Here is a 14501-nt window from a genome sequence, read left to right on the forward strand (position 1 = left end):
TACGGCTTGGACAATTACCTACAAGTTCATAATATAACACTTCGATAGGTTTCAATAGTTTGACCTTGAGGTCAAAGGTCAAGTAAAAAATGCGGGCTTGGTGGTACACAACTCACCCTCTTAATATTAAACACTAACATGCCAAATACCATTGATGTACATGTATCTATAGAAACAAATAAAAATATTGATGTATTTAAAGAAACAAATTTAAATTTGAACAAGAAACAAATAAAATTTAAAAATTTATTCAATTCATGAATTTCAAGTTAACTCCCTTTTTTATCTATTTTCTTGTCAAAATTAGCTTGTATCTCTCTTATATGGACGGTGACCTACCATTTTTGTTTATCTTAACTTTTAAATTAATGTTTGGAGAATTCAAAAACACAACATAAGAAAATTCTATGGATTAGAAATGCAACTTTTGATTCAAATAATGTATCACATAACGTTTCTTCCTTCATAGTCGATACAAAATTTGTGTCAAAATGTCCATTTTGCCTTAAATTTTCAAATTAAAATTTTGAGCTTGGAACACTGGTGACCCCACTTTTTTATTTGATAATTTCAAAGTACATATTACTAATAAGTTTTACTGAAAAAATATATAAAAAATCTATGGATAAAAAATTAGACTTTTTTATTTGATAATTTCAAAGTACATATTACTAATAAGTTTTACTGAAAAAATATATAAAAAATCTATGGATAAAAAATTCTCATTTTTATCCTATTCATAATCGAGTCTCTAATTATTAACAGAACTTTACAAAACATCTTTAAAAAATAAAACGTTTGCATTTTGGCGGTTTGTTACTTTAGTTATGAAGGTAAAAATGGACAAAAGTACGACAATGAATTAAATATAGCTCACGGGTTTTTATCTTCCTAGTCAGCATGGTCAGTAGTTGTTGTTGTTTTCTAACAATCTACCTTAAATGTCTTTAAAATTAACAAATTGACACTTAATCAATTATATATTCATACCATGCTTAAAAATATGATAAAACAAACAGTTTGTTCTCATTTTTATCCTATTCATAATCGAGTCTCTAATGATTAACAGAACTTTACAAAACATCTTTAAAAAATAAAACGTTTGCATTTTGGCGTTTGTTACTTTAGTTATGAAGATAAAAATGGACAAAAGTACGACAATGAATTAAATATAGCTCACGGGTTTTTATCTTCCTAGTCAGCATGGTCAGTAGTTGTTGTTGTTTTCTAACAAATTAACAGCATACGGATCTTCCGGAGAATTGGACTTATAACAGGGAAAATATCTGATAACCACTGAATTTACAGAAAAAAACAAAAATAACTTAAAACTCTTAACAAGACTGACCTTTTTTTATGATCAGAATTTTTAGTTGATTTGAAATACGCAATGTTTAAAAACTTAGATTTAATTTTTACAGAATTCTCTGGCAGTGTTGTAATTTGTGATGTTTTATGTTGATTTTTCATTTTACTGTGTCATTTTAATTTATTTAGTTCCTTCAGTGCTTTTTGACATTTAGGAGAAGCACGAGTACACCCACATAGTTTTTAGTTTGTGTTCTTCTCATAGTTTTCAAAATGACTTTTCTCTAAACAGATGGTTGATAGGTAGTAAATGAATAAAATAAATACAATACCAGTATCAAACTTTATTTCTCTACGCTACGCCAATATTTTTATCTTTCTGCTTCTTTTTAAATTGTTTATAAGTTACTTCATGAAACCACTTTCATAAAATGTCATTGACTGTTGTTTTTTTAAAGAAGCTGTAGGTCGTTCATAAAAAGGTTATTAGTGCCGTTTAATCATCATTCTAGTAGATTTCAATGTGTCAGATTGTCCTGGTCGTCCATTCCATTGAGTTCCTCTGGGATAAGTAGAGTGAAGTTCTCTTATATATTGCCCATTCAAATTAGATTGATAACATTTATTGTACCACCATGCTCCTTTAAACGATTCTGCGCAGTTGTGTCGACTTATGTCATTATCCTTATCGTTAGTAGAAAACATCATGCCGTTGTGGAAAAAAAGGCCATCTCCTGAGAAAATAAATAAAGAAAACAAAGAAACTTAATAATTATACGAACCAAAAACAGGGTGATAAATCTAATTTGTTTGAAAGTGTATTTTTTATAAATATTGAAAAATCAAATTCATGTTTCGTACCTGACCCATTCAAAAAAACTGAAGTGTAATTTATTTTTACCGAAAAAACAGTTGTGAAGGTATATTGTTTTCTTGCATATTCCGATAACTATATGTGTCTACAAATTAGGAAAAACGATATAACGTAATATCTTCTATCGTGTACGAGAGAGAATGTATGATTACACTTCTATCATCAATCAGTATAGACAAAATATCCAACTTTTGAATGCTTCAAGAATAAAAAGGTAAAAAACAATCAACAAAGACTATCTAGAAGATGTCGTTTATACAAAATTATCCATATAAAAAATAGAAAAATTCCCCACCCAGTAACAACAAGAGTGCACACGCTGAAATGTATCGCTCTCTTAACTTATCATTGATATTATGTTGATAGTCCGAAATATAGAGCTTTATTACAACTGTCACATAAACTTAACATTAATCAAGAAAACTAAACATTGTCAAATGAAACATGAAAATGAGGTCAATGTCAGATAAACCATTTCTGACATGTATGGACAGCTAACAATGCTATATACATCAACAAATATAGATGTCCTATTGCTTATTGTTTAAGAAAAACAGACCAACACACAAAAACTTATCACTGAGCAATGAATCGTGAAAATGAGGTCAAGGTAAAAAAAACCTGCGCGACTGACATATAAATCATAAAATGTTTCCATACACCGAATATAGGTAACATATTACATATAGTATTATAAATAAAGACCAAAACTTAAAAACTTTTAACTTTGACCACTGAACCATTAAAATGAGGTCATGGTCAGATAACACCTGCCAGCTAGACATGTTCACCTTACAATCATTCCATACATCAAATATAGTATACCTATTGCATACAGTATAAGAAAAACAGACAATACACAAAAACTTAACAAGAATTACTGAACAATGAAAATGAGGTCAAGGTCAGATGACACCTACCTGTTGGACATGTACACACTAAGTCCTTTCATACACCAAATATACTAGACCTATTGATTATAGCATCTGAGATATGGGCTTGATCACGAAACTAAACCTTGTTCATAACTCTATGAAATGAGGTCACCGAAAAGTGAAAAAGACATCTTACGGGCATGAAGACCTTGCAAGGTAAGCACATGCCATATATATTTATCCTTTTTTTCAAGTAGTCACTGAACCATAAAAATGTGGTTAAGGACATTAGACATATGAATGACGGAAACTTCGTAACATGAGGCATCCATAAACAAAGTTTACACAGGTCTTTCATCTTCTAAAATAGAAAGATGTAATCTAACGCAGCCGCAGTTGTAGCCACAGCCGCCGGAACTATATCCATATGTCGAGCTTTCTGCGACAAAAGTCGCAGGCGCGACTAAAACCATAAAAAAACATTTTAGAAATCACAAATTCTAGTGATTGAGTGAGAATATCGGCATGGGATAAAAACAAGAATAATCCGTTACATGTCGATCTACCTGGTCAAAGTGTCTGTGTTTAATATTGTCTGTCGTTTTCGAAGTTAAAGGAATTAATATTAGTGGTAATACATTAATTCGGAAAATTATCTATTTTATAATCCTGGTACCTTTGATAATTAGCCAGTATCTTAAATCACACACGGTGTTTGATTGGCAAAACTTACCAGAATTAGCTGACACTTAATATATGATTTTTGTATACATTACAAAATAAAGTACAGTATTTGTAGATATGAATTTTCTGAATATTTTGTTAAAATTAATCAGTTTCAGCTTTAATTTCTTTTCAATGATAATGCAGTAAAAGTTTAAACTAGCACAATCCCCATTTTTATGCCGATTTTAGATTGTTTACGATATTTGATTGAAACCTCACTTGACAATTTTACACAAGTCCCTTTTATTCAAAATATTCAGGTAAAATGGTTTATATATACCTGCATCACCACTATATCCACCTATATTCAGAGTATAGTTTGTTGTGGAATCTCCGACAACGAATTTGCAATACTCTGCATATCTTGAATTCCCTTCGAAATCTTCAAGGTGTATGTAAAGCTTATAGTTTCCAGAAGAGGTAAGAACATTTATGAAATTATTTCCTGTGGAAAAAATTAAATAAGAAGTAAATCTGCGAACAAATCGATAGCCTTGTCGTTTCTTGTTAAATCCTACAAGTCTTACTTATGCTTTAAACGATGTTATGGGTTTATATAATTTTGTTGTTTGTTAAAGTTGTTACTCGGATATTAATGAATTGTATTAGTAAGAAATTGTTTCAGATCTACGCAACTGTCATGAAAATGAAAGATTTAGCTAGATATAAAACCAGTTTTTATCCACAAATTTCGAAATGCCTGTACGAATCCTAAAAATATGCTCATATACTGACATTTTAGTTAAAATATGTTTGTTCAAGTTGCCTTATTAAGAAATAAAAAGCTTCTAACTTCAAACAACTCCATGGAAAAAAATAAAAAGACCAAAATACAAAAAATAGTGCACAAAGCACAAAATATCAACCAAAGGACTGAGCAACACGAAAAAATGTTTTACCTTTGAACATGTTGAAGAACCAAACAATGATGTGCTTTATTTTCATGTGTTTGTTCTTATTTGTTTTTCTGATTTTATGAATAGCATTGATAAAAAAACACTCTTTTATTGAGGAAAGTTTAAATAACACTTAAAACCCGTCAACACCATTTGTTTAAGAGACTATTAGTATTTATCGGTAATACGTATATTTTCCCTTTGATCTAACTGCGGAATATATACTGGCTGTATCACTGAAAATATTAGGCAATACATAGTGAGACGTCATAATTACCGATAAACAGAATAATAGGTAGTTTCATTTTTGATACGGGCTCGTCTAGATATTCCACATGATATAGTCAGTATCAAAAAACAAACTACCTATTATTCTATATTTATGTTACAGCATTAATGTGGAGATCCTGACATTTGTCTTGAGTTAAAAAGTATTTACCTAAAACTATGTATTATAGTATTATATTATTTGAAGAATAAACGTATAATTATCCAAAACTTGTACACTTAGGGAAAATGTGTACTGTAGTAAATAGGTAATACTAACTCTATTAAAGGTGAAAAAAACAGTATTAAATGAATTGACAAGACATTACCCAACCAAAACTCAGATGTCAAACTTCCAAATCCATTCTCGTAATCAATCCAATCTCGAAAAAAATCTGTAGCTCCATCAATTCTTCTCTGGAAAACCTTTAAAAATAACATAATCTAAGCGTATGGCGACTATTAAATTTAGTCCTGAAATCTTAAATCAATAAAACATTGAGTAAATGAAATTAATACAAAGCAAATTATTTCTTCCTGCAAACTGAATACACACACAACAGTACAAAAATAAAAAAGTGAATTATGTTTGATATTTAATGCCTATTATTATTAAAGATATTTAATATGCAAGTTTGTTATTTTGTGGAGTATGTCTTTCTTTTATATACATATTGTATACAATTTCGTTATTATGTCCTAACAGATAGTGTACAAAAAACCGTCTGCTTTTTAGATTAGTTTAACATATTTGTTTAGAGTGGATTGGGAAAAAAGTTTTGCAACTTATATTAATCCCTTACCACTTTGCGGGTTAAGATATCATGACAATAGGATGATTGAAATTGATCATTATTATTAGTTTTTACTAAATTTCAAAACAAAGCAATATAGCAACACAATAAACCTATTGTCTAAAAGAATCAATCCAAATATAACCAAATAAGTATAAAATGTGTATTAAGCATTACAATCGCGTACATTTGAAATACGTTTATATTTTGTTAATTTATTTACGAACCTTTAGAAAAGACATTGATTGCAAATATTTAAAATAAAAATCAAATAACTATGGACTTTACACACCTTTAAGATTTTTCTTCTATAACAATTCCATGAGCGCTCTACTGCTTATAAATATATTTTCCAAAATCAGAAAAGTTAACACAATTTGTTTAATAAAATCGGTTTAAGTTTTTGTTCTCGGTCACCTTTTTGTTGTTAATTATTATAGATTGATAATGATGTCTTCAAATGTACGAAGGTAAACGTGGGATCTTAATTTATATTCAGAGATTTTTTTAAAATCACTATGTAGTTTATATCATGCTTTTTCCAGATATATAATAAAACATATGGGTCACTGGGCTTTCTTTCTTGCTACTGGTTTGGCCAAATTGTCATAATTTGTATACATTATGTATTGAGAAATAATGGGAACAAAATTGTATGTGATAGTTAATAAATTACACATGTAGTTTTAAATGTGATACCTGTAAATATAAATGTAATTTTAAACCTGGATAAAAACGTGAAATGATACGACTTTAGATACGAAAGAGAAAAGAAAAAAAAGCTACTGGTCATTGTTTTGCTGAATAATAAAATAGGTTAATTTACTTCTTACTTTATTTAACCTTTTAAACATTTTTTTTTCATTCGAGCGACACTGATGAGTCTTTTGTAGACAAAATGCGCGTCTGGTGTAAAATGTAAAATTTTAATCCTGGTATCTATGTTGAGTTTATTTTCAACACATTGTACTTAAAACGTTATCTCCCCTTATGTTGCAAAGTTATACATAATAAAATGAAACACTAACAATATTTGTTTTTGTTCGAATTAAACAGCCGAAATTATGAAAAATCACATTTTTTTCTATATAAATATTGAACGTCTTACACACAACTCTCGAAATTTCCCATTTCATGACTGCATTTAAAAGTGAATAAACGATGTTTACCTGAATATAATCAAAACAACGGAGCAAAAATTCAGATAAATGGCAAGCAGAACATAATAACATAAATAAAGTTTCACTGCTTTTTTACGAATTTACAAATCTCGGTGGATAAAATCAAAATAAAAACATATAAAATCATTGACACCCATACCACATTTTCCTATAACAATTATAACTATATCTAGGCAAAACTCTTCATCTTTATTACACTTACCGTCCATCCAAACCCTTCTGTATCCATATCACAGTAAACATCTACACTACACTTACTGTCCATTCAAACCCTGCTGTATCCATATCACAGTAAACATCTACACTACACTTACTGTCCATCCAAATCCTGCTGTATCCATATCACAGTAAACATCTACACTACACTTACCGTCCATCCAAACCCTGCTGTATCCATATCACAGTAAACATCTACACTACACTTACCGTCCATCCAAACCCTGCTGTATCCATATCACAGTAAACATCTACACTATACTTACCGTCCATCCAAACCCTGCTGTATCCATATCACAGTAAACATCTACACTACACTTACCGTCCATCCAAACCCTGCTGTATCCATATCACAGTAAACATCTACACTACACTTACCGTCCATCCAAACCCTGCTGTATCCATATCACAGTAAACATCTACACTATACTTACCGTCCATCCAAACCCTGCTGTATTCATATCACAGTAAACATCTACACTACACTTACCGTCCATCCAAACCCTGCTGTATCCATATCACAGTAAACATCTACACTACACTTACCGTCCATCCAAACCCTGCTGTATCCATATCACAGTAAACATCTACACTATACTTACTGTCCATCCAAACCCTGCTGTATCCATATCACAGTAAACATCTACACTACACTTACCGTCCATCCAAACCCTGCTGTATCCATATCACAGTAAGCATCTACACTACTCTTACTGTCCATCCAAACCCTGCTGTATCCATATCACAGTAAACATCTACACTACACTTACCGTCCATCCAAACCCTGCTGTATCCATATCACAGTAAACATCTACACTACACTTACCGTCCATCCAAACCCTGCTGTATCCATATCACAGTAAACATCTACACTACACTTACCGTCCATCCAAACCCTGCTGTATCCATATCACAGTAAACATCTACACTACACTTACCGTCCATCCAAACCCTGCTGTATCCATATCACAGTAAACATCAAATATCACATTTGTTGGATATATTGTATATACTCCTGAGTCACTTCCTACAGGGAGATCACTGCAGTCACGTGGGCGCAGTTCTAAAAAGGAATTTAAAAGAGGATTTGTTTTCGTTCATGACTAGCTTAATATTTCTCACGAATATCAGATATATCAATATAGTATACAGAGAACAGATGGACAATGACACTTTGTTAATAATATTTATGTAGGTTTAACATTATCAATTTTTGACTTCTTTACAAACTGGTCCTTATGTAACATGTGTAAAGTACCTTTCCTTCTTGATATACTGTTCTTGTAGTATATACTGTGTTTTTGTTTCCCTTCTCTGATATAATATAGTTTTAGATTTATTGTCATGTATTGTAATTTCAATGAAAAAAAAATCACCACAATTATTTGTACACTTTAATTTAAACTGAAACTGTACTGCTCCTCGGGGCGTCTTGACAAATAAAAAATGTTGTTGTTGTTGTTGTTGTTGTAAGTGTGATGCAGCTAATGATGATTGCAATTTGTCAATTTCATACTTATTAATTGAAGCACATAATAAATAATAATTAAGTGTTATATATGACAATCCACGATCAAAAGTACTCTCTTAACAATTCTTCCAATTATTTGTTATTTCACGTTTTAAATAATTAAAAGAGATGACAATTGTAATGGTCTAGTTAGAGCATTATGCATTACTGTTCACATCATATAAAACGACAAAAAGAAAATTGTTTTACTTTTACCATTGACGAACATTGTTTACATAATAATGTTTGAATATAACAAAATTGTTTTTAATAACGAAACTACATCCTTAAAAAGCAGCCGATTAGCTGCTGGAAAGACAGTGACAATTATGGTTTCACTGTATCATTTAAAGGTCCCGACAAAAAAACACTTTGTTGATCAGAATTTTTTTGTAAATGTTATGAAATAATATTGAAACTTACATATGCTACATTCAGGTAAAGTAATCGGTAATGGAGCACAATAGTAGTCCGGTCCACTTGGCATACAAGCTTCATTGGGCTTACAATTGTTTCCTTGGCATTGACCAGCTAATTGCTGAAATTTGATTGGCCAAACAATTACATGAATAAAGACATTTCAATCATTTGTCTGAATTTCTGCCGATGTTACAACATTTCAGTCTAGATGAAGATTTTTTATAACAAAGGCATTGTAGGTTGTTATAAATGAAATTAAAAATTATGATTGTTGACTGTGCTTGTTTAATAAATGTATATAGGTACCGGTGTTTATAAAGTGAGAACCAATTAAGTTTATTTTCAATGTCGTATTCGAGTATGTCCATTGAAGAATAAAGGACAATGGGAAAACTGTGGTTGATCACTTTTTGAAAATATAAAACAAGGGATTTGAAAGTATGTTTAAACAAAATTTCATAAGAATACAACTTTTCAATGTTTACTTACCGGATTAAGTTAAACAACATGTGTTTATATATATATCTGTAAACAATAACATCTTCATGCCTTATATATCATGTACTGTAGTACGCCGCTAGATTAAAACTGACGTGGAAAGGTAACACATGCCCACCGAAAGCTCTTTTTTGAGAGCCCAGGTGGTCGTGTGGTCTAGCGGGACGGCTGCAGTGCAGGCGATTTGGTGTCACGATATCACAGTAGCATGGGTTCGAATCCCGGCGAGGGAAGAACCAAAAATTTGCGAAAGCAAATTTACAGATCTAACATTGTTGGGTTGATGTTTAGACGAGTTGTATATATATATATATATATATATATACTAAATGATTGCGTTTTATAGATAAGGATACATGTTATCGTATGTATAGATCTGGATCTAGAGAAATTATAAGAAGACAAGAATTGACTTTGTTAGCAATTAATGCTACTTTTACGAAATATATTGATATATTACCTCATACTTCTAGTTACAAAGTATGTTTATATAATTTATCCATCTGACTTCATAAATTTTGTTATTAAGTTTGCTTAGTTAAGACATAATATGATGGACATTAATTATTGTCAACTGTGAAAACAGTACCCATCATGTTTTATTTCTTATTTAATTCAAAAATCATTATATGTCGTCTGTTTCTGAATTATTCTACATAAGACATTCATAACAGTTACAATGAAGATAGTATTTCAGGATTTGCACATTATATATACTGGGAACATCATTTTCCAAACACTGTTTTTGTAACTTGGATATACGTCAGACATCTAAATTCGTCTTTTAATCCAATGTATAACGTTTATACAATGTACAATGTAATTTTAACGGTGTTGCATAAATAATTGCTAAAATACTACAGTATTATTGGAACACAGATCTACTGTACAGTGAAACCTGACTAAACCGAAACCTGTATAAAATGAAAACCTGTATAAACCGAAAACCAGTATAAACCAAACATGTTCGTAATCACCTTCATATCAATAATGTGTGTTGTGAACCTGATGAAATCGAAAGAAGTATTATTTTAATAAAGATTTACTGTATTTGAAAAAACTATTGATGCATGAGATTTTAATGTCAACATAAATATATAGACATTACAGCATTGAATATAAAGAAATTCATTAAAGATATTGCTTTGTAGATTTTTTTTACTCGAACAGTTGTTTTAAAATCAGCCCTTTACACATACAAATTTAAAACATCTATCTAGATTTCCGTTACAGTTGTTACTAATTTTTCTCTTTGCAATGAGATGTTATTCAAATTCTACGCCAAGGATTAACGTATTCGTTAACGTGGGACAAATACTAATATGTCGTATAGGCATTTAATGTCTTATAGCTTTAATGAGTGTGTCATTTATTTCAAATTGAAAATAAGATAATCAGATATATTTTCAAAGGAAACTTTAATTAGATATTTGTCATTTCAAATACAAATTTCGACTTTCGAAAAGAAAGATTTCAATTATTGATTACATACTATGTGCTATAATATCAGATAATAATGCGTGCCATTATATTGCTGCAAGCTTATATCTAACTACTGATCTGAATAATGCTATTAAATTATTTTTTTTAAGAAAATCGGAAAAAATTTAAATGCGAGTTTTTTTTAATGCAAACCTGATACTGTCGCTCTATCAGATTTATGAACATATTGCAACAATTTGAAAATTTGCAGAGTACATGTATATTAAATTATTTAAAAATAGGCTTTTCTATAAACTAATATGTTAACATTGAATACTAGGTATTCTAAGACAAAAAAAATTTAAACTAAAAAAGGGTAATCAAATATGACTATTCTCCATAAAGCATAACACTATAAAGATCTAAATATTCAAAATTTTCTGGATTATTTTGTTATAACTTTTTTCATATCGAAATTACCTTTGGAAGGGTAGATGCAGCAACAAAGCTATTTCCTGTACTTTCTATAAGTCCACATCTACTGTCCCCGGGATCAGCATCATTTATTTGGCAAGTTTTATTCCAAGCTATAAAGTTTATTGATTTGCATACCTGCACTCTCGAGCAAAATTGGGCGCACAATGACCACATCGGCATAGGTACAGAAAACAGCACGTGATCGCTATATATTGTATCTTTTTCTTTTGTGATAAGAACTATTTCACATAATGTCCATGTAAATAAGAAAGATAACAAAAAAGCCAGGCAGTACATATTGAGGTTATTGAATTTCCAAAAAAAAGCAGTTATGTTTTTCTCATTCTTTCCAAATTACTTTGTGTGTGTTTAACATGTTTAATTAAGTGTCATAAAACTAATAATATCGACAAGTAAGGGGGTCTCTATTTACTCTGTTGGCATGGTACTGATAAATATCAGTTCGGAAAATAATGAAACTTTATGTCCATGTCTGGCTTAAAAAAAAACTAATGATGAAAGTTATAAAAATGATCAAGATAAGTATTAATGTTACGTAGTATAAAAGAATCAAACTTTCCAAATATCATTAACACTGAAAAATTAATGAAGAAGAGACGTTTGGTCAATTGGTTTACGTCCAAAATATTTCAATTCAACATTTTTAACGAGAAACTAGGGAATGTTCGGATGTTTCATTTGACTCTTAAACATGTTAAATACTAACTTGCAAACAATTTATACAATTTTCGTTGAATAGTCTTTTATCTGTTATCTGGAGTCTATCTGTTCAATTCCGTTAGAAAAAAAAACGATAGTCAATTAAAATCTAGTATGGCTTTATAAATATATGAGTGTTACTAATGAGTCTCATGTAGACGATTATAATCCTGGTACCTTTGATAACTATTTACATCACTGGATCGATGCCACTGCTGGTGAACGTTTCGTCCTCGAGGGTACCATCAGCTCAGTAGTCAACGTTTCGGTGTTGACATGAATATTAATAATGTGGTAAATTTTTATAAATTTCCTGTTTACAAAACATTGAATTTTTCGAAAACTATGGATTTTCCTATCCCAGGCAAAGATTGTCTTAGCCGTATTTGGCACACATTTTGGATTTTGTTTTATCCTCAATGCTCTTCAATTTTCTATTTGTTTGGCTTTATAAATATTTTGTAATGAGCGTCACTGATGAGTCTTATGTAGGCGAAACGCTCGTCTGGCGTACTTAATTATAATCCTGGTAGATGTGATAACTTTATTTCGTGAAATATGATTAAATAAAAATTTCAGAAAGAGAAAACATATTTTTAAATTACTCCCAGTAAGAAATGATGAACTCAAGAATGAGGAGAAAAACATTTGTTATTATGAGGTATAGGCGGATCCAGGAGGGGGGCTTGGGGCCCTGTCCTCCTTTTCGTGAAAAAAAAATTGGTTGATTATATTAGAAACACTGAATTGTGACTGGAGCGGGAAGTCAGCCCCCCCTTTTACAAAATGTGTTTAACCGCCACAAGGCGGTGTTTCGCTCTGACCCAAAATCCAGTTTACTGAGCACATATATATCGTATTAGGTCACTACCACACTATATGAAATATCCATTTTACTAGGTTCTTTTATTTTATATTACGGATTACAATAGTGTTGGGGTTTTTGATTGGATAACAAGACAGAGATGTCAGTATATATTCAGGAAACTGCCGGTGTATATACGATGTGTTTATATCCCCAATTGGAACCCCAAAAATGTCATCATAACACCGGTTACTATGTGACGTAGTCAAAAGCTATCAGACTGGCAGAGGCTAACAGAGGGAAAATAATGACGTGCTTCAGTCAATAAAACATTTGTGATACAAAATTACACAATTTACACTTTGAATACTTAAATTTAATGTTAAAAGTGTTATTATAAATTAATACATACACGATAAAAATTATGTTCACAGCAAATTATAAAATCCTTCACGTATGCGGTGGCCGAACATATCAGATTGGGTTTTTCAACTTATATATGTGTTGTCAACAAATACCTGCACTGGAAAATAACATTAAGTCAGGGGTAATCCGTATTATATGTGTAATTCAGGTCTCAGAAAAGGTATATACTGTGAGTTTCCCGGCTTAGGGCTGATATCCCCTTCGCCTTTGGCTCAGGGGATATAAACTCTAAGCCGAGAATGTCACAGTATATACCCTTTCTGAGACCAGAATAACATATAATGTCCATGTTTTGAATCAAGTTGGCTTGTATTGTTCTTTATTAAAAGACACATATGTAATAATAAGCTAAAGAAAGTGATCATCAATTTTCACCTTCATCGGATTTGTTTTCCTAATAAGGACTTCATAAAGGTAAAAAAAATAAATTTACTGAACTCCGAGGAAAAATCAATGTGAAAGTACCTAATCACATGGCAAAGTCAAATGACAAAACACATCAAACGAATGGACAATAACTGCCATATTCCTGACTTGGTACAGGCATTTTCAAATGTAGAAAATGGTGGATTGAACTTAGGTTAATAGCGCTAAACCTCTCATTTTTACAACAGTCTCGTCAATTTCCGTTATGTTTATAACGATGTGTGATCAAAACAGACATAACAAATAAAATAGTCAAAATATAGATACATGGCTACAATCTATGGGAATCAACACTGAAAGGGAAAAACAACAACAGGCTCTGTTACCTTTTAATCTAAACATTTTTTTCAAGTCAAACAAAGGTTCAAAAGACATGTGTAATATATTAAATCTAGGTGCAATACCAGTTGTAATAGCAGTTGAGCAAAAATGGGAGGGTATATTAAATAAAGTTATAGGGGATTGGAAAAAAATCCATAACTGTGTCACTAAAATTTCAAGAAATACCAAGCTCTGTTGGTTTCAATACCGAATTATTCACCGTATTTTATGTTCTTATACTTTACTTTTAAAGATGAACCGTGTACAGTGTGATTTATGTACATTTTGCAAGGAAGAACCATAAACCATAGAACACTTATTGTGGGGCTGTCATATTGT

At 30.9% G+C, this 14501-nt stretch overlaps 1 protein-coding gene across 1 annotated transcript in view; it reads right to left on the minus strand.

Moving 5' to 3' along the window:
- Positions 1-1794: 1794 nt before the first annotated feature.
- LOC134717634 (ficolin-2-like) overlaps positions 1795-14501 on the minus strand; it is a 38742-nt gene continuing 26035 nt past the window's right edge. Inside the window, exons 3-6 of the mRNA XM_063580128.1 lie at positions 8076-8200; positions 5276-5372; positions 4064-4228; positions 1795-2042 (exon numbers count right to left, since the gene is read on the minus strand). Coding sequence (XP_063436198.1) covers positions 1795-2042; positions 4064-4228; positions 5276-5372; positions 8076-8200 — 635 coding nt within the window. The remainder of the gene's footprint in view (positions 2043-4063; positions 4229-5275; positions 5373-8075; positions 8201-14501) is intronic.

The sequence above is a fragment of the Mytilus trossulus genome, chromosome 5 (assembly GCF_036588685.1).
Source record: "Mytilus trossulus isolate FHL-02 chromosome 5, PNRI_Mtr1.1.1.hap1, whole genome shotgun sequence".
NCBI lineage: Eukaryota > Metazoa > Mollusca > Bivalvia > Mytilida > Mytilidae > Mytilus > Mytilus trossulus.